The sequence below is a fragment of the Aquarana catesbeiana genome, linkage group LG03 (assembly GCF_042186555.1).
Source record: "Aquarana catesbeiana isolate 2022-GZ linkage group LG03, ASM4218655v1, whole genome shotgun sequence".
Classification (NCBI taxonomy): Eukaryota; Metazoa; Chordata; class Amphibia; order Anura; family Ranidae; genus Aquarana; species Aquarana catesbeiana.
The window spans coordinates 218,543,861-218,571,389 of record NC_133326.1 but is presented as its reverse complement, the minus strand read 5'-3'; the positions used below and the strand labels follow the sequence as shown (position 1 = coordinate 218,571,389).

Here is a 27,529-nt window from a genome sequence, read left to right as displayed (position 1 = left end):
TGATTCAGTTTAAATAAAATGCATGTTATATAGAGCTTAAATAGTATTGCATCTAAAACACAATGCAAGGGTATGAACTGGGACTTGGGGAGAACAATTTTTACTAGGGAGACTGTGCTTTTGTTTAAACTCTAGCATGATGTCGAAAGAATTCCACAAGGGGGGAAGCATAAGGCTTCAGTCACAATGGCTGTGTCAAACCTGTGTTTATATGCCTTTAAACTACATTTCTAAAAAAATATATATATACATATATTATACATATACACACACACACACACACACACAGTATTTTATTGGGATTTTATGTGATAGATCAACACAAAGTTGCACATAATTGTGAAGTGGAAGTAAATGATAAATGGGTTTCAAAATTTTTTACACATAAATATCTGAAAAGTGTGGTGCGCATTTGTATTCAGCCCCTCTGAGTAAATACTTTGTAGAACCACCTTTCTCTGCAATTACAACCGCAAGTCTGCACATCTAGAGAGTGACATTTTTGCCCATTCTTCTTTGCAATATAGCTCAAGCTCTGTCAGATTGGATGGAGAGATCTGTGTACAGCAATTTTCAAGTCTTGCTACAGAGTCTCAATTGGATTTAGGTCTGAATTTTGACTGGGCCATTCTAACACATGAATATGCTTTGATCTAAACCATTCCATTGTAGCTCTGGCTGTATGTTTAGGGTCATTGTCCTGCTGGAAGGTGAACCTCTGCCCCAGTCTTAGGTCTTTTGCAGACTCTAATGCCCTGTACACACGATGGGACATTGATCGGACATTCCGACAACAAAATCCTAGGATTTTTTTCCGACGGATGTTGACTCAAACTTGTCTTGCATACACACGGTCACACAAAGTTGTCGGAAAATCCAATCGTTCTGAACGCGGTGACGTAAAACACGTAGGTCGGGACTATAAACGGGGCAGTAGCCAATAGTTTTCATCTCTTAATTTATTCTGAGCATGCGTGGCACTTTGTGCGTCGGATTTGTGTACACACGATCGGAATTTCCGACAAGAAGGTCCTATCACGCATTTTCCATCGGAAAATCCTATCGTGTGTACAGGGCATAACAGTTTTTTTTTCTAAGATTGCCCTGTATTTGGCTCCATCCATCTTGCCATCAACTCTGACCAGTTACCCTGTCCCTGCTGAAAAAAAGCATCCCCACAACATGATGCTGCCACCACCATGTTCCACAGTGGGGATGGTGTGTTCAGAGTGATGTGCAGTGTTAGTTTTCCACCTCACATAGCATTTTGCTTTTAGGCCAAAAGTTTCATTTTGGTCTCATGTGACCAGAGCACCTTCCACATCCAGTTGTGCTCATAAGTTTACATACCCTGGCAGAATTTATGATTTCTTGGCCATTTTTCAAATAATATGAATGATAACGCAAAAACTTTTTTCACTCATGGTTAGTGTTTGGCTGAAGCCATTTTATTATCAACTTTGTTTACTCTTTTTGCATCATAATGGCAACAGAAACCACCCAAATGACCCTGATCAAAAGTTTACATACCCCAGTTCTTAATACCGTGTATTGCCCCCTTTAACATCAATGACAGCTTGAGGTCTTTTCTGGTATTTGTGGATGAGGCTCTAACTTCTCAGATGGTAAAGCTGCCCATTTCTCTTGGCAAAAAGCCTCCAGTTCCTGTAAATTCTTGGGCCGTCTTGCATGAAATGCACATTTGAGATCTTACCAGAGTGGCTCAATTATATTGAGGTCAGGAGACTGAGTTGGCCACTCCAGAACCTTCATTTTATTCTGCTGTAGCCAATGACAGGAGGTCAACTTGGCCTTGTGTTTTGGATCGTTGTCATGTTGGAATATCCAAGTACGTTCCATGCGCAGCATCCTGGCTGATGAATGCAAATGTTCCTCCAGTATTTGATAACATACTGCATTCATCTTGCCATCAATTTTGACCAAATTTCCTGGGCCTTTGTAGCTCACACATCCCCAAAACCTCAGCAATCCACCTCCCGTGTTTCACAGTAGGAATGGTATACCTTTCATCATAGGGCTTGTTGACTCCTCCACTCTCTGTAGTGTTTGTGGCCAAAAAGCTCAAATTTTGGTCTTGTAACTCTAAATGACTTTGTGTCAGAAGATTTGAGGCTCGTCTGTGCTGTTTAGCATATTGTAAGCGGGATACTTCTAGCGACTCGACCATGCAGCCCATCTTTCTTCAAGTGCCTCCTTATCGTGCATTTTGAAACAGCCACACCACATGCTTTCAGGAAGTTCTGTATTTCACCTGAAGTTATTTGTGTGTTTTTCTTTACATTCCGAACAATTTTCCCTGGCGGTTGTGGCTAAAATTTGAGTTTGTCTACCTGACCGTGGTTTGGTTTCAACAGAACCCCCCATTTTCCACTTCCTGATTAGAGTTTGAACAATGCTGACTGGCATTCTCAATTCCTTGGATATCTTTTACATCCCTTTCCTGTTTAATACAGTTCAACTACCCTTTCCAGCAGATCCTTTGACACATCTTTTGCTTTCCCCATGACTCAGAATTCAGAAACATCAGTGCAGCACTGGATGAAAGATACAAGGGTCTGTCAGGAGTCCAGAAACTCATTGACCTTTTATACACACACACTAATTACAAGCAAACAGATCACAGGTGAGGATGGTTACCTTTAATAGCCATTCAAACCCCTTTGTGTCAACTTGTGTATGAAAACTTTTGATCAGGGTCATTTGGGTAGTTTCTGTTGTGATTATCATTTAAAAAAAGTAAAACACAGCTGATTAATAAAATGGCTTCAGCCAAACACTAACCATGAGGCCCCTTTCACACTTATACGACTTCAAAGTCGCGCGATTTTACCGCGATTTCGTGGCCACGATTTGCCGCGATTTTGGAGCAGTACTACTTTGTACGACTTTGCCACATTTTTGGCATTAACAAATGAAAACATACAGTAGTTGGTATGAATCAGAAGGGGGAACTCCACGCCAAGTTTTAAATAAAAAAACTGGCGTGGGTTCCCCCCCAGGGGCATACCAGGCCCTTAGGTCTGGTATGGATTGTAAGGGGAACCCCCTACGCCGAAAAATCAGCGTGGGGGTCCCCCCAAAATCCATACCAGACCCTTATCCGAGCACGCAGCCCGGCCGGTCAGGAATGGGGGTGGGGAGGAGCGAGCGCCCCCCCCCCACCCCCCCATACCAGGCCGCATGCCCTCAACATGGGGGGTGGATGCCCTGCGGCCCCCCCCAACCCCAAAGCACCTTGTCCCCATGTTGAGGAGGACAAGGGCCTCTTCCCAACAACCCTGGCTGTTGGTTGTCGGGGTCTGCGGACAGGGGGCTTATCAGAATCCAGGAGCCCCCCTTTAATAAGGGGGCCCCCAGATCCCGGCCCCCAACCCTATGTGAATGAGTATGGGGTACATGGTACCCCTACCCATTCACCTAGGGAAAAATGTGTCAATAAAAAACACAGTACACAGGTTTTAAAGTAATTTATTAGGCAGCTCTGGGGTCTTCTTCCGACTTCGGGGGTCTCTCTGGCGTCTTCTCCCGGTGTTCGCATCTTCTGCCGGTTCCACCGCTATCTTCTGCCGCTCTTTTGCCAGCAGTGGCCCGGACTTCTGGATCGTCTTCTTAGCTCTTCTCTTCCAGAGATGTTGACACGACGCTCTCTCCAGCTGCAATGGTCTCTGAACGCTCCGTAACGGACTTTTATAGGCGGTGACCCCGCCCCCTTATGCCGTCACAGTCCCTGGGCATGCTGGGACTGTGACGTTTTAGGAGGCGTGGTCACCGGGTGATGACCACGCCCCCTTATGACAGCACAGTCCCAGCATGCCCCGGGACAGTGACCTCATAAGGGGACGGGGTCACCGCCTATATAAGTCCATTGCAGAGCGTTCAGAGACCATTCCAGCTGGAGAGAGTGTGTCAACATCTCTGGAAGAAAAGGCGGCGGCAGAAGGCAGAAGTCCGGGCCACCACTAGCAATTGAGCTGCAGAGGATAGCGGAGGAGCCGGCAGAAGATCAGGACACCGGGAGGAGACGCCGGAGAGAACCCCGAAGTCGGAAGAGGAACCCCGAAGTCGGAAGAGGACCCCGGAGCTGCCTAATAAATTACTTTAAAAACCTGTGTACTGTGTTTTTTATTGACACTTTTTTCCCTAGGTGAATGGGTGTCTATATTATTCAGGCACGATTTGCATGCTACTTTGAGGGTTTAACATTGAGGTCTATGGAGTACAACTCGCATAGAAGTTGGACCAAAGTAGTGCAGGGACTACTTTCAAGTCGGCATGACTTGACATGCCAATATGAATGGTAGTCATTGAAAATCATGGAGAATGACTTGTCATACGATTTTGCAGTACAAAATCGTGGGACAAGTCGTATAAGTGTGAAAGGGGCCTGAGTGGAATAAATGTTTTTGTGTTATTTATATTCTCTGAAAAATGGCCAAGAAATCATAAATTCTGCCAGGATATTTAAACGTATGAGCACAACTGCATTTCCTTTGTCCCCACATGGCTTCTTACAAACCGTAAATGGGACTTCTTATGGCTTTCTCTCAACAATGGCTTTCTTCTTACCACTTTTCCATAAAAGGCCAGATTTGTGGAGTGCACGACTAATAGTTGTCCTGTGGACAGATTCTCCCACCTGAGCTGAGGATCTCCGCAGCTCCTCCAGAGTTACCATGGGCCTCTTGGCTGCTTCTCTGATAAATGTTCTCCTTGCCTGGCCTGTCAGTCTACGTGGACGGCCATGTCTCATTTGTGCCATTCTCTTTCCATTTGCGGATGATGGATTGAACAGTGTTCCGTGAGATGATCAAAGCTTGGGATATTTTTTTTATAGCTTAACCCTGCTTTAAACTTCTCCACAACTTTATCCCTGACCTGTCTGGTGTGTTCCTTGGCCACCATGATGCTGTTTGTTCACTAAGGTTCTCTAACAAACCTCTGAGGGTTTCACAGAACAGCTGTATTTATACTGAGATTAAATTACACACAGGTGGAATCCATTTACTAATTAGGGGACTTCTGAAGGCAATTGGTTCCACTAGATTTTAGTTAGGGGTATCAGAGTAAAGGAGGCTGAATACAAATGCACATCACACTTTTCACATTTGTAAAAAATGTTGAAAACAATTTATAATTTTTCTTTCACTGCACAATTATGTGCCACTTTGTGTTGGCTTATCATATAAAATCTCAATAAGATACATTTACGGTTGTAACATGACAAAATGTGGAAAATTTCAAGGGGTATGAATACTTTTTCAAGGCACTGTATATATAATGGTTTTTAATGTGTCATTCACGCTGAGCATTTACCTACATTTAGGCACACTCTGTTTAGCTGTGTTTGGAGAAATAGAATTCCGTGCCTCCAGAATATGATTACAAATTCTAAAAGTGTCTAAACACATGCAAACACGTCTAAACCTGCTTTAAAGTAGGAACTTCTAAGGTTAGGAAGAGAGTCTAGGGGGCATGAAAGTTGTGTATACCTCCCAGAAGAATCCTACTTAAATAATGGTTAAAAAAAAGAAGCGATCGTGTTAAATCGGTATTAAAGTGGTGTTCAAGCCTGGGGGGAAAAAAAAAATGTAAAAAATCAGCAGCTACAAATACTGTAGCTGCTGACTTTTAATATAAGGACACTTACCTGTCCAAGAAGCCAGTGATGTCGGTACCCCAGCCGATTTTCGGATGGGCTCTCAGGTGCTGCCGCCGCAATTCGTGGTGTGGTAAATCAGCAGTGAAGCCTTTTGGCTTCACAGCCGGTTCCCTACTGCGCATGCACAAAGCGCTAACTGGCACAGCGGCAGAGGAAGGGGGCTGAACTTCCGAGGGACAGGGCCACCTCTTGGAAGTTGGGATAGGTGGTACCTGTCAAAAACAGGTACCCATCCCCCCCCTCCAAAAAGGTGGCAAATATGGCAACATGGGGGGGGGTTTGGTAAGCAGATCAGCGGAGCTTCCACTTTTGGGTGGGACTCCGTTTTAAAACCCAAAACATAATATATAGGGGCTTACCATTCATCAAATGTGGTGGCTACATTAGTGCTTTTTTGGGGGCTTTTTCCCCTCTGTTTTCACCTGGTGATCTGGGCAGTAACACACCTCTTGCGTTAGGGTGTCTCCACTCTGGAAGAAGGAGCCTAGGGGGTACCTTTGGACAGCAGGGGAGGGGTGTGTTATATGGGCCAGCAGATTTAGATACAATAATAAATTGGAGCCAAATTCCAGCTCACACTGCAGTTACAGCAACAGTTTTTTCTTCTTTTTTGGGATAAAGGTTTTAGATAACAAAATAAAAGATGATTGATGGAAGCACCCCTGGCAGTGGTAAATGGTTTGTCTCAACACTAACTGCAGCATTTGAAGGAGAGCTTGTTCTGTTGAAAAACAGACTTGCCTGGATGGGTCGAATGAAAATAAAGGAAAAAGAAAACGAATGCAGCTGTCACATCTAAGAATTGGTAAGCTGCAACAGAATAAAGGTTTGATTTTGGGTTAAATACCACTTACATTTTTTGGTACAGTGGTCATTTTGATTTAATTTCACCCATCACAAACACCTCCTGAAACATCAGAGGCTTTTCTATGCGACTCAGATACTTGCCTTGTACACACAGTAAATTGAGTGTTTGAGTTTCTAAGGAGTGAAAACAGTCCAGATTTGGTTAATAAGATTCTGCATCAAAGTTTCTGGTTAGCCGATTGCCATTCCAAAATTTAAGACCGGGGATTTCTTCCCTTAATGACCAGAGCTAATTTCAGAAAATAAACTTTTAAGTGGTGTTTACTCCAAAAGCAAATATTTATTATATAGCAGTTTACCCAATTCTTAGATGTGATGGCTGCAATAGGCCCCTTTCACAGGGGCTTTCCAATCAGGTCCGCCTGTCAGTTTTTCAGGTGGACCTGATCGGACGCTCCATTCACCACTATGGGGCAGCGGATGTCAGCAGTGACATGTCCCCTGACACCCGCTGCTATCCGATCCTGTCTCTGAAATCCAGATGGATAGCAAACCTATGTTCCATCCGCCTGGCGGATCGGATGAAAACGGACAGGCGGTCTGTTTTCATACGATCTCCCCATAGAGGAGAGCGGGGCTCTGACAGGCCTGTCTCTGCACAGTGAGTGGTGACGGACCTGTCATCCGCCTGCTCAGCGAGAATCAGCAGATCGATCCCCTGCTGAGCAAAGCGGAGCCCGCCGGGCAGATCGCCAGTGTGAAAGGGCCCTACATTTTCTTTTTTAAGCTAGCTCTCCTTTATTTTTAAATAGTGATCTGACCAGTAAGTCTGTTTTTTTTTTTTTTTTTAAAGAATGAGTTGTCTTGAAGATGCAGCAATTAAAGGTTACAGGGTAGACACATTTACTACTGTATGGGTGCTTACAAAGATCACTTTTTATGTAATACTTTTATTCCAACTAGGAAAAAAAAAAACACTTTGTTGTAATTTCTTAGAAAGTGTTAGCTGGAGATCGGCTTCAATTTGTTAGTGTATCTAAATCTCGTAGTATATCTAACATTCTCCCCCCACCTCCACCTCAGAGAGGGACAATGTTGTCCAAATTTACCCCCCCATGCTCTTTTATCCAGATTGGGGAAACTAATACAGGAAGTGTGTTAATGGTCAGATCACCAGGTGAAAAAGGAGGAAAAAAGCCTAAAAAAGAAAACAAATGCAGCCATCACATCTAATGATTGGTAAGCTGCAAATTACTTCTTTTGAGTTTAACTGATTAATGCCTCATGTTCCAATATTGGAACATCAGTGATGTGGTTGATATTTAGAACCTACTGCTCTAGGAAACATGAATTTTATGCAAAAAAAATATAAATAAAAATTCAACCTCAGGCATAAATAGGTTAATACCGCTTTAAGGACTGGCAGCATAAATATTAGCATTTACTTACTGGAAATTGCTGGGTGTTCCAATATCTGCTTTAGTGAGCTTCTTCTTCTTAGGTTTTCCTTTTTTCTTCTCTTTATTAAAGGGAATGTTATTCATTTGTACGCTGTATCTGTTAGTAATTTCAGGGTTTTTGATATCAACAGTTGCCATTGGTAGACTTGGCCCTGAAAATGTGAATTGCCAGAATATGAAATACTTTGCAAAGCAACACATTTACAATAAAATAATTTAAAAGAAGTGTGGTATATGAAAAAAAGAACAAAACAGCTCCATCTAGAACATCAGTATCAATATGCAGCTGTCCCATGACGGCTCTAGGACCAAGAACTGAGTGATCATATGTCTGCTGGCCTCTTAAGCTGGCCATACATTATACAATTTTCTTGTTCAATTTTCCTTTAGATTTACCAAAACCATATAATATGAGGTCAAACCTAAAGACTTTCAATATGTATGCAATCAGGCAGGCCCTTGCACTACATAGTTGAAGGTAAATCTAAATAACATTTAAAAAAAAATTGTATAATGTATTGCTTTAGTTTTCGGCCTGCTCATGTCAGTGTTCTCTGCTGTTCTCCTCCAGCACTCACTGGAGCACTGGGCTGGAGAGGGGGGAGAGGGTAGGCACAGCTGGCTCCGGCCCTCAGCCACATGCTGAAAGGCAGAGGCAGCTGTCAGTCAAGCAGCGGGGTGTGTCCCAACAATATTGATGGGATCCTTTCAAAGTCTGGCGCAGCTCTCCCCCCTTCAGCTTATAGCAGGAAACAGCCCACTATCAGCTGACACATCGGAGGAGATTTACTAAAACTGGAGCACTACTCAGAATCTGGTGCAGCTGTTCATGGTAGCCAATCAGCTTCTAACTTCAGCTTGTTCAAATAAGCTTTGGCAATAAAACATGGAAACTGATGGTTTCTATGCAGAGCTGTACCAGATTTTGCATACTCCCGTCACAGGAGAATGAAAGTGTACCCCCAACTTTAGCCATACTTTACTTTTAACAGTTGTATAAAATGGAAATCTTCCATGCAACTCCTTTATAAGAATTTACTAAACGTGTGTTTTTGTGTCCTTTAGTCCTTGTTCACACCAGAGCAATTTGACAGTTCAAAATGACATGACAAGTCGCACCCCACTGCCAGAAATGGAACCATTCAAAATTGATGCGACTCATGTCGCAGCAACTTTGAAATACATTTTTGCACGATTTTTTCCGATTTCATTGCGACCTGCAAAGACTTCTGATTTGCAATGAAATCAGAGGTGCAAATCGCACCGATCTGTAGCTTTGAAATTGCGCTCAAGTAGCACAATTTCAAAACCGCACTGGTGTGAACCAGGGCTCATCATTTGGTTTACACACTTTTTTATTGTTGCTCAATTAGTGTGCAAAGGGAGAAACATTCAGAAAAACCGATAACAAGTTTCAGCTCTCTGCATCGAGATCACTGCTTTCAGAGAACTAGGGTCCTTCGCTGCAGCACGCTGGCTGGGGACTTTCTGTATACTTAGGCTGTGATTGATTTTAAAAAGCATGAACTGCAAGGCCCTGTTCCCACTGGCATTAAAAGCAGGCGCTTGAGGCACATTTTTAAGTTTGCAAATAATAATAATATGGACGGCACACAGAGCTGTTCACATTATCAAAACATGAAGCGTTTGCATCGCTGCGCTCCAAAAATGAAGCTACATTTTGAGTTTGCAAGGAGTCGAAATATCTTAACTCCTTCGATTCAAATCTATAGTAACAAACTATAAACGCATTTTCTGCGCATTAGGTCTTGCTCACATTTAAGAAACAAAAAACCACCCCCACCCCCCCAAAAAACATGTGCTTGGGATGAGATTTTAACATACGCCAAATGTGTATAGGGCGTTTGGGAAGCATTTTTAACACACGTTAAAAAGCTTGTCACTATTTTGAGAAAATGTGAAAAAGGCCTTATGCAGGCCATAGACGAAAATTCTTGATGGTTCGTTTTTTACATCAATAGTGTGCCAGCTGCGACACGATTTTCATGTGGCGGCAATCGAAAGTTTTGAAACAAAATCCAGCATGTTGGGTCAGGCAAACAAAACAAATGATGGCACGGTCATATGTGCCACTTCATTTTTCGATCAACAGAGCGTTCGGTTTTCGACTTGTCTATAGGCTGCTTTAGACACTGCATACTCCAAGCTTTGATGCACCTGGATTGTATTTAGTTGGTTAAATCTGAAAATGCCATTGGGCTTTAATGCACATACTGGTTAAAAAAAATAATATATATGTACTTTATTGCAGCTTACCATTTGGAGGATCTCGCTTTTTATCTGCAAAAATAATAAATAAAAAAAAAAATCCATCTTTACTGAGATTAAGAATCTACATTAAAGTATAACACAAAAACTATTTTTTAAAGGACTATCACTAATTTATCTTTACATGATTTAGTTTATGATGGGACAAAGCACACCCTTGGTGCACAGCCTGGCCGACACTGCAGCTGGTAAGGAGATGGCTGCTTTGATAGCAAGTGCCTGTTTCCAGCTCCAAACACTTGCCCAAGGTAAGCGCCAACACATATCACCACCCTCCGCATTCCTTGGGCGTTGCTTGCCTCGGTCCAATGGTGGAAGCCGGAGCCAGGCCGACGCTATCGAAGCTTCTTGCCAATTGTGATGTCAGGCAGCTGTGCACCAAGAGGGTGGTGTTCTGTCTGACAGTTCAGCTGTGTTTTAGGGAACCTATAAAAAAAATGGGATAAAAGTACTACATGTACTGTGCTCAATCACAAACTAAATAGTGTTATAGAAAAAAAAAAAGCAGATGTTGTTTTAGGTGAAAAAGCTTGAGCCTTTAGAACCACTTTAATGCATTTAGGTAAAAAAAAACCCTTTTGGGTGCAGTTTCCCCCCCACGCCCCTTATACTTACCCGAGCACCATCTCCATCCAGCGATATGTATGTGAGCTACGCCTCTCTCGGGTCTCTCTCTTCTCATAGGCTCGGCTCACACAGCAGCGGGAGTCACTGGCTCTTGCTATTGTCAATCCCAGCCAATGAGAAGACAGCAGTGGGCATGGCCAAACCATGCTGTGTGTGAATGGAGGCACAGATGGTGGTCTGGGATTGAGCCTACTTGACTGCCCCCATTAGTAAGAGGCCAGCTATTGGGGGCACTCGGCAGGAAAGAGGATCGGGCTGCTGTGTGCAAAACCATTGCACAGAACAGGCAAGTATAACATGTTTGTTTTTTAAAAGAATCACTTTAAGGAAATCACTAGAAAAATCTTTGGGAGGAGAAGGGGATGGTCCTGTAATTTATTTTTAGTGAAACTCTTTGGGAATGTTTTCTGCCTCCCTGATCTCCCAAACCTCTCCTCTTATCTTCTGTACGATTAGAATCAGCAGTGCATGTTAGTTCAGGTCATGTGTCATCCTCTATGCACACTACAAGTCACACAGTCCATCTTGGGAACTCCATTCCTACATGCAGTGGGACCATGGGGAATGGATGTAACCACCCCCTACACCAGAGTATGTCACTTCAGATTAAGGAAAGCTTATAATCTTATTAGATGCAGTTTAAAAAAAAACAAAAAAAAACACAATTTTGTTGCTGTGCACCGTGAGATATCAGGAACTTCTTTATGCAGACGTGCAAAGTCACTGAAATGCCCACTTTGAACTTGTCACCAAACCAGTTTAAACCGCTTCAGCCCCAGAAGATTTTACCCCCTTCCTGACCAGAGCACTTTTTTGCGATTCGGCACTGTGTCGCTTTAACTGACAATTGTGTGGTCATGCGACGTTGCACCCAAACAAAATTGACATCCTTTTTTCCCCACAAATAGAGCTTTCTTTTGGTGGTATTTGATCACCTCTGCAGTTTTTATTTTTTGCGCTATAAACAAAAAAATGCGACAATTTTGAGAAAAAAAAAAAAAGCATTATTTTTTGCTATAATAAATATCCCCCCAAAATATACAAAAAAAAAATTTCTTCCTCAGTTTAGGCCGATATGTATTTTTACATATTTTGGGTAAAAAAAATAAAATAAGTAAAATTCGCAATAAGCGTATATTGATTGGTATGCACAAAAGTTATATCGTCTACAAAATAGGGGATAGTTTTATGGCATTTTTATTATTTTTTTTTTTACACTAGTAATGGCGGAGATCTGCGATTTTTATTGGGACTGCGACATTATAGTGGGCACGGACAATTTTGACACATTTTTGGGACCATTGACATTTATACAGTAATCAGTGCTATAAAAATGCATTGATTACTGTAAAAATGTCAATGACACGGAAGGGGTTAACACTAGGGGGCGATCAAGGGGTTAATGTGTTCCCTAGTGTGTGTTCTAACTGAAGGAGGGAGGGGACTGTGTAGGGGAAGAGATAGATCGCTGTACATACACTGTATGAACAGACGATCTGTCACTTCTCCCCTCAGAGAACCGGAAACACAGATCCCGGTACTCCGTGTGCCCCAAGCGATCGCGGGAGCCCGGCGGTTGCATCAGCTCCATGGGCGAGCAGGGGGCGCGCGCGCGCGCTCCTAGTGGACAAAAGCGGAACCGACGTAACATGACAGCAATTCGCGCAGCCGAGCCATATTGCCGCAGCATTTTCCAGTAAAAGCTGGTCCTAGCAATACCCCTTCAACGTTTAAACCTCCCAATTGGTCAGTGAGGTTACCCATCACTTTAAAGGCCCAAGGAGGAGACTAAGGAGGTCAGAGAGCAACAGAGCCAACTGACCAATATCAGTAGCCTTTCTCGAACTGTTCTTGTGCCGATTTCATTGCAACCGCTGCATATAGTTTTTTTTTTATACAAATGGCCAACTTAAAGTATCCTATATTTGCAACAATTTTAACCTTAAAGAGGAACTGCAGTCTGCTCACATAATTTGTAATAAAAACATCTTTGCCACTCTGAAGCTTCCCTCCAACCATATTATTTTATATATACTGTGATTCTGTACATGCCCAATATGCTGCATAAAACTCCCTCCACTGAGTCTGGCTATAAACATTTTAACTGTGGGCAGCTAAAGCTGCTGCCTGTTCACTTCCTGGATTTACAGACACACAGAGGCACACCTCCAGCTCTTATTGGCCCTCTTATGACTCATCCAGCCTCCCTGGCAAACTCAGGAGAGTGAGAGAGAGCTGTGCATGATGTCATAAGCCTAGGCTTTTTACCAGACAAGAAAACAGGAAGTGGGCTGTACTTAGGGTATTTACTGGCAAAAAAAAAAAAAAAGTTTTACTATCTAAACAAGGGCAGAAGATTTAATAGATGGAAAGATGAAAAAAGGACTGAAGTTCCACTCTAAGCTGTCCACGGGCCTCCAGTAAAGCTTAATGTACACAGAATATTTTATAACCTCTCCTGAACGATTTAACTTGACAAATAGTAAGCTTTGCTTTAATAGCTTTGCTGCGTTTACATGCCCCACGTTTAGAACTTTTTTTTTTTTTGCTTCAAATAGTCAAAAATGAAAAACAGTTGTAAACGAAATACGGATAAAAGCGTTTACAAGCTGTTACAGGCATTTGCCGTTTCAAATGCCTCTGAACATCCGTCCTGAACACAATTTTTTGCTTTCCAAAAAATTATTCTAAACTCAACTAGAAATCACTATAAACGACCCTGTGTACATGTATTAATGAGATAACGGAGGAGAGTTCAGGGGCATCTGAAAAAAAAATGCCCAACTGCTCCTAAACGTCCGTTTACCAGCAGCAGTGTACATGAGGCCTTAGAAGTGTTTTTACAGTGCATCAAGAAGTATAGAGTGACATAGAAACATAGGAATAATGACAGTAGAGGCCAAGGGGCCTGTAATAGGAACACCTTTTCCCTCCCTTAAAATGTTTCCGGGTATAAGTCCCTCATGTTGGCGGGGGTGCTCATAAGAGGGCTCTTTTATGTATCTCTGGTGGTCGTGCACCAAGATACATAAAAAAACACGTCAGACCTATACAATTTACACCCCAGCAAAACCTATTTCATAACACCCCCCTCATCACTACAAAAATATCATTACCCCACACCTTCTAAATCCTGAAAAAATCCTAATACCCCTGTTCTGGAGGCAGGACAGCTACCCTACCATCCAAGACTGGAAGAATGAAGTAGACCGAATAACAAAAAACAGAGAGATGGGTGTATATGATTAGAGATAAACAGGATAAATTCCAAGACGTCTGGTTGGATGTAATGCAAGTAAAGGTAAACCAGCACTTTTATATTAACTTAATACTACAGTTCCATATCACCAGCCCTGTTCTTCCTTAAAGTGGAGTTCCACCCATTTAAATGTCAGCAGCTACAAAAAGTGTAGCTGCTGACTTTTAATAAACAAACACTAATCTGTCCCACAGTCCAGCGATGCGACCGTCTGAAACTGCACTTCTCTCCCTCTCCTCGCAATGCAAGTGTGGGTGCCCGGCTGTAGCTGCGCAGTAGGAATGGTGGGGCAATCTTCTGGGACCTGTGACTTGTCCCAGAAGATTGCAAGGGGGGGGGGGGGGGGGGGGGGCCGAACTTCCTTCTTGTGCCACGGCGTCCGTAGAGGAAGTGGGGGTTGGGTACCTGCAAAAACTAGGTATCCGCTCTCCACCCCCCCCCCCCAAAAAAAAACGACATGCCAGATGTGGCATGTCAGGGGGTCACAAGTACTTAAAGTGGAAGTTCCATTTTTGGGTGGAACTCTGCTTTAAAGTTCTTTTCAATGCACATATCTTGTAACCTTTAGAGCCAGATAATACCACATGCAGCACAGTGCGTTTTTAGGCTGCATTAAAAGTATGGACAGTAGTTTACTTGGATTCCAATGGTTCATACCATTGTAGTGCGTTCCAGTGCAATCAACAAAAGTAGAACATGCTGCATTTTTCGGAATGCAGCAAAAATGCACCAGAAAGCATTAAAGCAAGGAAAGAATTAAAAAAAAAAAAAAAAACACACTGGGAACTTTGGAAAAAATAGAGGGGAAAAAACCTGCACTTGAAAGCATTGAAAATGCACATGCAGAAACCCATCTGGATCACAACATTGTGGTGTGAACCGGCCCTTAATGCATGTGAGGGTCAAATGATCAGGGCAATTTTCATCCAGTGCATTCCAAACCATTAGGTGCACCTCTAACTTGTGTTTGTCTTCCCTGTTCGCTTATACTGTGAAATGGATTTATACAACACTGGAATAATTGACACATCCTTTTACTCTGTAAAAGCCCCTTTATTCCAGATGTATGTGAAATATATATGTACATAATAAAAGATTATAGAAAAATAAACCAAGTACTTCTTCTGATACTTAATTTGCACTAGCATTTACATTTTCAGGACAATCTTTCGGGGTGTTCCCTTCTCGGTCCAAGCAGCACTCCTCCCTCTTCATACAGGAACTCAAACAGCAGCAGGAGCCAACTGCACAGGAAATGGGGGGACGGGGTCAAGCCCCTCCGCTTCTGTCTGCGGAGCGTGGCTCCATAGACACACAGCTCTGGAGCAAGCAGGCACCGTATGCCCCCATAGCAAATGGCTTGCTATGGAGTCACACAAAGAGGAGGAGGAAGAGCCAAGATCGCAAGTGGGGGAGCAGAAGAGAAGATCGGGGCCGCTATGTACCATACCATTTGTACAGTGCAAGCGAGTAGAACATATTTATTATTTTAATTTTAAAAAATGTAACCCTCAGTAACACTTTAAGTGAGATTGAAAAAGACACAAGTAATAAACCAAAATCACCTCTGAAGACCAAAACAAATGGTGTTTGCACATACTTTTATTGCTTTAAAGAATTTCCTTCAGTTTACTCAGTATATCTGTAAAACAGGGTCTCACATCGCACTATAAACAGAGCTCTGGCACCGCCCTCAACATCCCATAATTTATTATGAGAGCTTCTCTATTAGCACTGGGGGTTGACTGCTTGGAGAGTTGAATTGGGGGTGAATGGCTTGTCAGAGCTCCAACTGTGCCCCTTTGTTTTAGGAGCTAGAGAACTAGAATACATCAGTTTGTTAGTCTTGTGTCCATGCCAGGTTTAAAGTGTTATTAAATCCACTACAGTTAAATTAGTCGGCATATGCAGTAAAGCATGCTTGTTATACTCACTGTGGAACTTAAGGGGTTAATCTTCCACATTGTGTAAAAAGGCTGTTTGATCCTGTCTTCTCTGACCCCCTACCCTCCCTTCCACTGTCCCCTGATAATTTCCTGATAATACAAATCTATGGAGTCAGGCTGCACATGCTCCGTTTGGTGTGTATTGCTAGATAGGTTTTTTTGTTTTTTGTTTTCTTGGTACATGTGATCAGCAAAGGGCCAATCAGCACTGTCCAGACAGAGGGTCAGGGGTCTGCCAGTCTCATAGGACAGTGAGAAAACTCCTCCTCCAAGCTTTAACCAATGCTTGGCTGGACACTGGTGGAAGTCACAAAACTGCTATATACTGCTAATGAGAAAGGGTATTTAGCAGTTTATATTTACCAAAATAATTGCATTTCCATGTTTTGTGTACTGTGGGAGACCAGATACAGTGAATGCAGGGTCCTGGGTTTAGTAACACTAATAGCTAAACTAGTCCTTTCATTAGCAGAATAAAATAAATGACACGGAAAATACATTTTACCAGTGAAGAGGAGCATTCAGATGCACAGTTAGCTTGTCTCAAAAAAAATATTTTGCCAGGGATAAGAATTACTACTTCTTTCTTGACCAATCATTTGATTCAAAGCAGACCCTGCATTTTAACTTTGAGCTTTGGAGAGCCAAACCTAAAGATCAGGCACCAGAATGGAGGTGGGCTAGTTGCCCTGGTGACAGCAGATTTTGCGCACACTCGTGGAATGGCGCCAAACTACGGTACTTTAAAGTCTCCGTAGGAGACTCTTTAACCACTTCAGCCCTGGAAGATTTTACCCCCTTCCTGACCAGAGCACTTTTTACAATTTGGCACTGCAGGGTTTTAACTGACAATTGCGCAGTAATGCAATGCTGTACCCAAACTAAATTTGCGTCCTTTTTTTCCCACAAATAGAGCTTTCTTTTGGTGGTATTTGATCACCTCCGCGGTTTTTATTTTTTGCGCTATAAACAAAATAAAAGAGCACCAATTTTGAAAAAACTAAGTTATAGCATCTACAAACTGAGGGAAAGATTTGTGGCATTTTGTATTATTTTTTTAAATTTTTTTTTATACTAGTAATGGCGTGATCTGCTATTTTTAGCAGTATTGCTGAGGACAGATCGGACATTTTTGACACATTTTTGGGACCATTGACAATTATACAGCGATCAGTGCTATTAAAATTCACTGATTACTGTGTAAATGTCACTGGCAGGGGAGGGGTTAACACTAGGGGGCGATCAAGGGGTTGACCGTGTGTTCCCCCCCCAGTGTGTTCTAATTGGATGGGAGGGAGTAAGAGAGGTGACCTATCGCTGTTCCTACTTTATAGGAACAAACATGTCTCCTCTGACAGCACAGGTATATGTGTGTTTACCCGTGCTGGTGCTCATGGTATAGACAAATTTTAGTTTTGAAGTAGGGAAAGCTAACCACTTCCGGACCGCCTGCCATCGTTTTACGTCGCTAATTTGAAGAGGAATACCGTTGTTATGGTAGCAGCTAGCTACCATAACCCCGGTATCCTCTTCTTCAGCGAGCGGTCCACTTCAAGATAAAAGTGGTCTCTGTGGCGGATTCGCAGCGAGATCACTTTTATTAGGGAGGCCCCCCTCCCACCGCTCTCCGGTGCCCTCCACTGCTTAACGGAGCCATTGGTAGCAGCGGAGGCGATCGGATCCTCTCCCTAGCCCGACATGTAGACGAGTGAGTGGAAGATGGCCCCCACCCGTCTCCATATCAATGCATGGCGGAAGCGATGTCAAAACATCACTTCCACCTAATGCTCTTAAAAAGACATTTATGTTTATTGCATTTTAGTGTAAAATATGAGATCTGAGGTCTTTTTGACCCCAGATCTCATATTTAAGAGGTCTTGTCATGCTTTTTTTTTCCTATTACAAGGGATGATTACAATAAAAGTGACCCAATAGAAGCAAACGCATATGTGAGCAGCGCCCATATGAGAAAACGGTGTTCAAACCACACATGTGAGGCATCGCCATGATCGTTAGAGCGAGAGCAATAATGTCGCCTATGGAGATGTTTAAGGGTAAAAGTTTGTTGCCATTCCACGAGCGGGTGCAACTTTGAAGCGTGACGTGTTGGATATCAATTTACTCGGCGTAACATTATCTTTCACAATATAAAAAAAAGAGTGAATTTTACTAAAAAAAAAGTGCGACCATAAGACCGCTGCGCAAATACGGTGTGACAAAAAGTACTGCAACAACCACCATTTTATTCTCTAGGGTGTTAGAAAAAAAATACATAATGTTTGGGGGTTCTAAGTAATTTTCTAGCAAAAAAACCTGTTTTTAACTTGTAAACACCAAACTTCAGAAAGAGGCTCGGTCCTTAAGTGGTTAAAGCAACTAAGAGTTAATTCTTTGCTGTGTAGAAAAGTTTACCTTTACTTTAGAGGCCAGGGGCGCAACAGGACAATACAGGGAAAACTCACAAAGTGGGGGGAAGCTTTCTCTTTGCCTTTTGTTCTGAGGAAAACTAACATTTTCAATTTCCCATTATTTTCTGATTCAGTGACAGATATCAGGACAGAGTGTTGAATCTCTCCAATGGGAATACAGACAGCAACAAAAACTTGAAAAAAGGTCTCATCCTCCCCCCTTCTATCCAAAGTTAAGAGAACAAAAAACTCTTTTCCAAAGAGACACTTACCAGGTTTCTTAGGTCTTCTCCCAAGTAATTCAGTTACTGCTTTTCTGAATCTTCTTGCTTCTTCTTCACTTGCAAAATTAAGACCAAGTTGACATGACTGCAATATAAAAATACACAATTTTGCATATATACACGAAAAAAATAAAACACTATTTACAATGCATTTATAAAGTATTCAGACCCCTTTCACTTTCAAATTTGTTATGTTGCATCCAGTTGTTTAAATTATTTTTTTTTTCATTAATCTACACTTTACCCCGTAATGACAAAAGTGAAAAGAGAATTTTAGAAAGGTTTGCAAATGTATGAGAGGAAAAACTGAAATCTCACACTAGCATAAGTGACCCTTTGCAACAACACTTGAAATTTAGCTCAGTTGCCTCCCATTTCTCATGATCATTGCGGAGATGTTTCTACACCTTAACTGGAGTCCACCTGTGGTAAATTAATTGGACATTATTTTAAAAAGGCACACACCTCTATATTCACTTCCCAACTGCTCCAAGCAGCATATACTGCGGCAAGTTTGCGCTGGATCACGTGTCTGATAAGTGATCCAGCACTTCTGTTTCAAAGCACAAGCCGGTCAGCGGGTGCCGGCCAATGAATGATTGCCGGCACCCGCTGATCAGCTCTTACACTTCAGGGAAGGGAGCTCTGCAATCTGAACATAGAGCTCCAAACACAGGCAATTTTGCCAGGGAAAAAAACAGCAAGATCGCTTAGTAAAAGCACCACATAACACACAGGCACACATTTAACCCCTTGATCGCCAGTGTCATTAGTACAGTGACAGTGTATAGTATTAGCACTGATCATTGTATTAGTGTCACTATTGATGTCAGTATCAGTTAGTGTACCCCCCAGCTAGCATCAGCTAGTGTCAGCGCCATACTACAACAGTCCCACTATAAGTCGATCATCGCCATTACTAGTATAAAGAAAAAAAAAAATCCAGTATCTATACCAGAAGCTATAACTTTCACGCAAACCAAATATAAAATTGGGATTATTTTTTGCCAAACATGTGGCAGAATACATTTTGGCCTAAATTCATGAATGTTTACATTGACAGATCCCCGTTCTGGCTCTCTGCACCGCATACTAGCTCATTATGAAATACTTACCCTAAATCAATGCCCCTGTACCGCCCGGTCCACGCAGAGGGAGCCAACATCTTGCCCTCTGCATTTCTTCCGGGTTCGTGGCTCCGGCGCTCTGACTGGCCAGAGCCGCGATGACGTCACTCCAGCGCATGCAAATCTTCTTCCCGTCAAAGTCCAGCCGCGTCTGCCGGACTTTTAGCTGGGCATTCAGAGCGCATGCGCCGCTGACGTCAGCGGCTGCATGCAAAGGGAATGTCTCCTAAACCGCACAGGTTTAGGAGATATTAATTTTACTTACAGGAAAGCCTTATAAGGCTTACCTGTAGGTAAAAATTACAAACTGGGGTACACAACTAGAGGGCCGCCGAAATTTATCGGCCGAAAACAGTTTTTTCATTCGGCCGATAGCAAAAACAGCAGATACCGAAAGGGACAGGGTCCACCCCAGGTGCCGCCCATTGCGGGAGTGTCACCCTGGCGCACCATAGTACTCCACTCTCTCCTCCTCCCCGCATGTCATGGAGCTGAACTGTCTGGGCCGTAGTAACAATGTCCCGCCTCCTGTGATAGACGGCACACTGATCCAATGGTGGGACACTGAATCAGTGTGATGTGATCACAGGAGGCAGGACATTGTTACCCGGGCAATTCAAACTCTGCTCCGTGACACACGGAGATCGCCACTCTGATCCAGGCACACGTAGGCTGCATATTACCACTGGTGAGGCTGCTGGGCACAGGCAGGCTGCATATGACGGGCACTGGTGAGGCTGTATATGACGGGCACAAGCAGGCTGCATATGACGGGCACTGGTGAGGCTGCTGGGCACAAGCAGGCTGCATTTGATGGACACTGGTGAGGCTGCATTGATCTCTTGCAACATGTCTGCAGTCCTTGACCATCTCCCGTGTTATGTCTGCAGTCTCTGACCATCTCCTGTATAATATCTGCTAGAGGTGCATCGAATGGAAATTTTGCCAATACTATTAGCAATGTGTTTAAGTAAGAGATTGCAGACATGATACAGGAGATGGTTAGAGACTGCAGACTGCATTTTTCTTGCACTAAAAGGTGCCAATAATGGCAAACGATAAATTCATATTAATGTAGATTGATATTAAAAAGTTGGAAAACCGTATTTAATCGGTGTATAACACCTATTTTAAGAGAGAAGTTTCAGGAAAAAAAAAAAAAAAACTTAAATTTTAAATAAGGAACTTTGAAGCAAAATAAGGGTCAGTGCCCATCTGCAGCCTCACCACTGCCATCAATGCAGACTGATCAATGCCCATCTGCAGCCTCACCATTGCCATCAAGGCAGCAGCCTCACCATTGCCATCAATGCAGTCTGATCGATGCCCATCTGCAGCCTAGAGGGGACAGGGAGAGGGCGGGATGAGCGCTGACAGATTACATACAGTGAGAATCTCCTATGATAGACAGAACAGTGGTCCAAAGGCGGCCCAGGAGATGGGGCTTCCCATTACAGAGGGCACCAAGTAAACAGGAGATTCTCACGGTATGTAATCTGACGGCGCTCGTCCCGACCCCCTACTTGTCCCCTCTGAGGCAGCCAAAATCTAAGTATTAGCTAATAACACGCACTAGGGGTGCGCATCTTCGGTGGTCTCACGATTCGACTGTCATGTCAACGATTCCAATCTGCGCCGCATCACGGTTAGAGAGATGGAGCAGTCTGGAGATAGGGAAGTAGGAATCCAAGAGTAGGAAAGGAAGAATGGAGTAGTATGGAGATGAGAACTAAAGGATGGAAGAGTCCAGGGATAAAACTGAAGGATGGAGGGGTCAAGGGATAAGACTTGAAAGATGGTGAAATCCATGGAGAGAGAATGGAAGAGTCCGGGGATAGGGAAATAGGAATACATGAATAAGGAAAAGAGGATGGAAGAATCGGAGGATAAGAATTGAGGGCTGGAAGAGTCCAGGAATATTATTCGATGGAAGAGTCTGGATGGAGTGATGGAACTGAAGGATGGAGGGGTCGGTTCAGAGATAAGAATGGGTGGGACCTCAGATTGTTCAGGGCTACATGGGGTGGAGGTTGGAGCTTGTGAATGGAGGCGAGTTGGGTGAGGGCTATGTGGTGGCCATCGGTTTGAATGGGGAGGTGGAAGAGGAATGGGCTGGGAGCCATATCTGTTTAGTGTGTAGTTTGGGTGATCTGGGGTTAGTGATCAGGAGTAGTTTGAGACATATATAAAAGGTGTGTGTGTGGGGGGGGGGGGGGGGGGGGGGGATGAAGGGGCTGTGAAGGACATTAGGCAGTTTGACAGCCAGCTGGGGAACATGCTGTCATATCTGCATTAAAAACAAAATAAAGTGGGCGCTGTATGATTAGTTGGCAGCTAGCACACGATGATAGTGAATATACAACCTTTAAAAGACCATAAAACCAAAGGAGGATGAGGCGGAGCCAGAAAAGCGGTAGAGCCAGGTGAGGGGGCCGCGGGGAGGACACTGAGTACTGAAGACTGACATAAGGGAGGTGCCAGACTTTATGCAGAATGCAGATAGGGCAATAAAACCAAAAATGGTGTGCAGTGCTTTGCGGTGATAAATGTACAAAAGAGTCTTATTAAGTCGTGAACAAATATAGTCCTGAAATATATATATAAATCTGTGATCTGATTGAAATCTTCTGTGTATTCAAATAAATTCCAGTGCTGAGTGTGCTCTGCTGTGTTCAAATCATTCACCAGAAATCAGGAATGATTTGAACACAGCAGAGCACACTCAGCACTGGAATTTATTTGAATACACAGAAGATTTCAATCAGATCACAGATTTATATATATATATATATATATATATATATATATATATATATATATATTTCAGGACTATATTTGTTCACGACTTAATAAGACTCTTTACATTTATCACCGCAAAGCACTGCACACCATGTTTGGTTTTATTGCCCTATCTGCATTCTGCATACGGTCTGGCACCTCCCTTATGTCAGTCTTCAGTACTCAGTGTCCTCCCCGCGGCCCCCTCACCTGGCTCTACCGCTCTTCTGGCTCCGCCTCATCCTCCTCCATCACACCTCTGGGTGGATACGCCGGGGCCGCCCTGAACCCTTCCAAGGCCAAAAGCCCTGATGGCTCCACTCTCCTCCTCGGAGCTCCTTGCTCCATAAGCCGGCCACGGCCACCACCACTTAGCAGCAGGGACAGCTCCAGCCACCACAAGCTCTGGCCCCGGCGCTCCATGTGCACACAGCGTGGCTCCTCACTTCCGCATTCCGCCACCATGACACCGCCTGGGATCACTTTTTATTGGCTGATGAGGGGAGAGGGAAGGGGATTGATGGAAGGCCTCCTCTCCTCACGACACAGGGGGATGACGTAAACGGGAGGCGGGTAAAAATGGCACGGAAACTTCGGCTGCTTTCGGCTCCACTCGGAGGCAGGGCATGGTGCAGCGGCATGGCGCGAGGATGACGTCATCCTCAGCAATGGATTTCTTAAAGCTATAGCATCGATGCCGCATTGTGGACGGTCGAATCCCGATGCATCAATTTGACGATTAACATCAACACCCTAACATGCACACGCTATTTGCACAGGATTTTCAAGATGAAAAGGTGTGTGTTATACATCAATAAATACAGTATATATAAAAATATAATTTTTTTTTTTTTTTAAACTGTCATTTTCAGTATCTGTTTTTGGCCTAGTGCATCCTTCATTTTCGGTATGGGCACCAAAATTTCCGTTCGGTGCACCCCTATATACAACCACTTTAAAACAGTTTCCTGTGTCATCCAAAAAATGCAAGGTAAAACTCAATCATGCAAAGAAGCCATATCTGAACATGATCCAGAAATGTCACAGTCTTCCTTGGGAAAGCTCATTTAAAATGGTCTGCTGCAAAGTGGAAAACTGTTCTGTGGGAATACGATTCAAAATTTGACATTCTTTTTGCAAACCATGGGAGTTGTGTCCTTTGGGCTAAAGTGAACTTCTGGCTGGTTAGCAGTGCTCAGTTCAAAATCCTGCATCTCTGATGGTATAGGGGTGGGGTAGTGCATATGGAATGGGCAGTTTGCACATCTGGAAAGGCACCATCATGGCTGAAAGATACAGTATATCCAGGTTTTAGAGCAGCATATGCTCCCATCCAGACATCTTTTTAAGGGAAGGTCTATTTCAGCAGGAAAATGCTAAACCATATACAGCATTCTATGACAACAGCAGGGCTTCATAGTAGAAGGGTCCAAGTGCTCAACTGGCATGCCTGCAGTCCAGACCTTTCAACAATTGAAAATATATGCTGCATCTTGAAATGAAAAATATGAAAAGAGGACCCAGGACTGTTGAGAAGTTAAAATCCTATATCAGGCAAGAACGGGACAACATTCCTCTCCCAAAACTCCAGCAACTGGTCTCCTCAGTTCCCAGATGTTTACAGAGTGTTGTTAAAAGAAGAGGGGAAGACACCATGGTAAACATGGCCCTGTCCCAACTTTTTTGAGACATGTTGCTGCCATCAGTTTATTTTCCCGATATCCCTTTCACACACAGTTTTAAAAATTACTTTGGACGCAACTGCAGTGCTTCTTAACTTCCATACTTACATCACCAGAAAACGTGTGGAAATAGGATCTTGGGCTATTATATACAAAATTATAATAAAGCTCTTGCTCATAGAGTTGCCGACCATCCTGGAAAGACAAATACATGCATTTGTTAAAAAAAGGAAAAAAAAAAAATCAAGCTTCTAGCAATTTCAAGAGGTCTGCTGTGACAAAAACAATTATATACTCTAAACTAAAATGAAAGTCAGATACCCATGAATATCATATGGAATTATGTATGACAGTCAGCTTATCGTGAAATCAGATAATAATCATGATCCAAACACTAATCTACTCATCTCGGATAATCACTGCCCTATTTCACAGGCGTCCTATCTGTAGTTTATGTGTCACCATACCGCTCACAGAGCCCACTGCAATAATGAAACATTACCCAATTTGCATGTGACTATATGACCATTAGCTTTTTGTCTTCTATCATGTCTAATTTCAGCTTGATGCAAAAAAAGGCAAAAACAGCTACATATTGTTTGCTAGTTTTGCAAAAAAAAAAAAAAAAAAAATGTATATATCAGACAAAGAATAGTTATAAGATGGCTTATGAAAGAACAATATGAGAAGTAATCCATTGCAACCACAGCTTACCTTTCACAGGTTTGACTCCATTAAAATGTTACATTAGTTACTATGGGTTAATAACCAGCATCAATCCCTGCTCCTCTATTTTTTTCTTTTAAGAAAAGAGAATTAAAAAGCTTGCACATGGAAATAAACTTTAATGTCTTTTTGTACTGCCAACATAATTTTTAAAGGCTACACAGTGGGCAGACAATACTCTGACTAAGCTGAAGAATTCTGCTGAAATGCTTAAGTTGGCCTATTCCAGGGCACATGTAAATTGAAATCTAGTGCGTTAACCACAGCAAGCAAAATACATTGCTGGTCACAGAACATTCATCAGAAGCATCTTACCTTTATGTCATATATTCTAATAAAGTAGGATCTCTGTGGATTGTCCTTTACCAGGCACACTACTCCACAACATTTCTTTAACCATGTGGAATTGCGATCCGAGACAAAAAGTTGTACAACAGCTGAGTTAATAGTCTAGAAAGAAAAAAAAAAAAAAAAAAAAAAAAGGGTCAACTAATGGCAAATCAGTAATGCACACGCCTTTCTCCTTAAATGAGTATGGTATGAGTAGGGAGTATGGTGCTTAAGAGGAATATATTGATGAAAGTCATTAAAGCCAGCCATAGACTGTTCAAATCTCAGCCCATGTATTGCAGGCTGAATGTACAGAAGTTGATTGATCAACTTGAGAACAGCCAGCCTGGCAGATTTTACACGTGATTATTGCTAACAGTTGTTATAGCCGCTTGCAGTAATCACTGTGCGACTTCCCCCGCTGGGAGAACACAGTGGCTCCGCAGGAGGGATTCCCCCATCACGGTGTTCAAGGGGAATCGGGTGATTGCTCCATATGTGGCCAGCCTAATGGCGCGTACACACGAATTTCTGACAACAAAAATTTGAGAGCTGGTTCTCAAATTTTCCAACAACAAAATCTAAAATCTAAAATAACCAGACAGAGTTTTCTTTTTTCTTTTGACAGCTCTTAGCAGAGAACGGCTCAGCACTTATTTAACAAATGCTGTATTAAGATCGTGAGGGTGGTTGAATCGCAATTACTATTTTTTTTTTTAACGATTAATCGTGCATCTCTAATAAATGTGTTTGGAAAAAAAAAAACACAAAATTAAACTGCAGATTTAAACACACCAGACCTTTGGCAACTAAGCAAAATGGTCAATTTAGGCCTGCACACATCATAAAAATAAATAACAAATCGTAATGGTGTTTTGGTGTGAGGCATTTGACCCAGTATTAGTACAAGAGGGTCACAGGCTAGGGTTAATACGCAGGCATGCAGAAACCATACAAATGGAAGACAGTCAAGTGTAGGAAGACTTCACATAATCTTCAGGCTCTTCCCACTTCAACAACTGAATATTATACAAAACCCACATACAAAATACCATGGCACTGTTTTGATATTGTAGAAGAGCACATCAAATGAATAGTTCATTCATTATTCCTTTTACAATGTATGTACCACAAATTTACAAGTAAATGCCAAAGTAAAGTTCACAACAACTCCAAGTAATTAAGATAAAGTTTAAAAGCATTAAATATTATTCAGTAAGAGTCTTGTTTACAATTTGATCTCATTAACCTCTTCAGCTACGGAAAATTTTACCCCCGTCATCACCAGACCATTTTTTGTCATTCAGCACTGTGCTACTTTAACTGGCAATTGCGAGGCTATGCAACACTGTACCCAAACAAAATTTTTTTTTGGAAAAAAAAAATATAAAAAAAAAAAAAAAAAAAAACTCTTCATTTTGGTGGTATTTGGGGTTTTTTTTGCGATATAAATGAAAAAGGACCGAAAATTTTGAAAAAAAAAACACTAATATTTTTTACTTTCTGCTATAAAACATATCCAATAAATTTTTAATTTTTTTTATTTTTAATTAAATGTCTTCATAAATGTTGACCAAAATGTAATCTGCTACATGTTTTATACACACATATATACACACACTGGAATTTTTTTTTATACTACTGATGGCAGCGATCAGAAACTTATAACAGGACTGCGATAGTGCGACAGTCAATCTGAAAGGGACGCTGGGGGAACTACCACAGACATCAATTGAGTGACAATACTATACACTCTCACTCTACTATTGACACTAGTTGGAAAAGGGGTTAACAAGCTGTTAAATACGTGCCATGTGTAATGCGTGTACAATGTGCTACTTTTACCGTTTTTCAGGGGTTAAAAAGTGACATATTGTTCCAGTCGTACAGAGCTCTGTGTTTTGCTTACCAACAGAAGGGCTGTGATTGCACACAGCTGGTCAACAGGTTCCAGCCGTGAATCATTGGGACTTGCCGACAGGCTCCTGCTATGTAGCAGCCCTAAGTTCTCAGAAGTCCGTTGTGACGAAACATGTAGAGCAAAGCAAGGTGCTTGCATCATCGCGCCAAACCAAAGTGATAGTAAACACCATCTTTGTGAACTGGGAAGTTTGTTACGATTGTGC

General features: G+C 42.5%; 1 protein-coding gene across 2 annotated transcripts in view; it reads right to left on the bottom strand.

Annotated features, from left to right (window-relative positions):
* The window catches only part of WASL (WASP like actin nucleation promoting factor), a 77,576-nt gene that overhangs the window by 18,133 nt on the left and 31,914 nt on the right, over window positions 1–27,529 (bottom strand). Inside the window, exons 2-6 of one of the 2 annotated variants that reach the window (XM_073619773.1) lie at window positions 25,389–25,523; window positions 24,456–24,542; window positions 18,749–18,845; window positions 10,225–10,248; window positions 7,937–8,099 (exon numbers count right to left, since the gene is read on the bottom strand). In XM_073619773.1, coding sequence (XP_073475874.1) covers window positions 7,937–8,099; window positions 10,225–10,248; window positions 18,749–18,845; window positions 24,456–24,542; window positions 25,389–25,523 — 506 coding nt within the window. The remainder of the gene's footprint in view (window positions 1–7,936; window positions 8,100–10,224; window positions 10,249–18,748; window positions 18,846–24,455; window positions 24,543–25,388; window positions 25,524–27,529) is intronic. The other variant, XM_073619774.1, reaches the window with a different exon arrangement.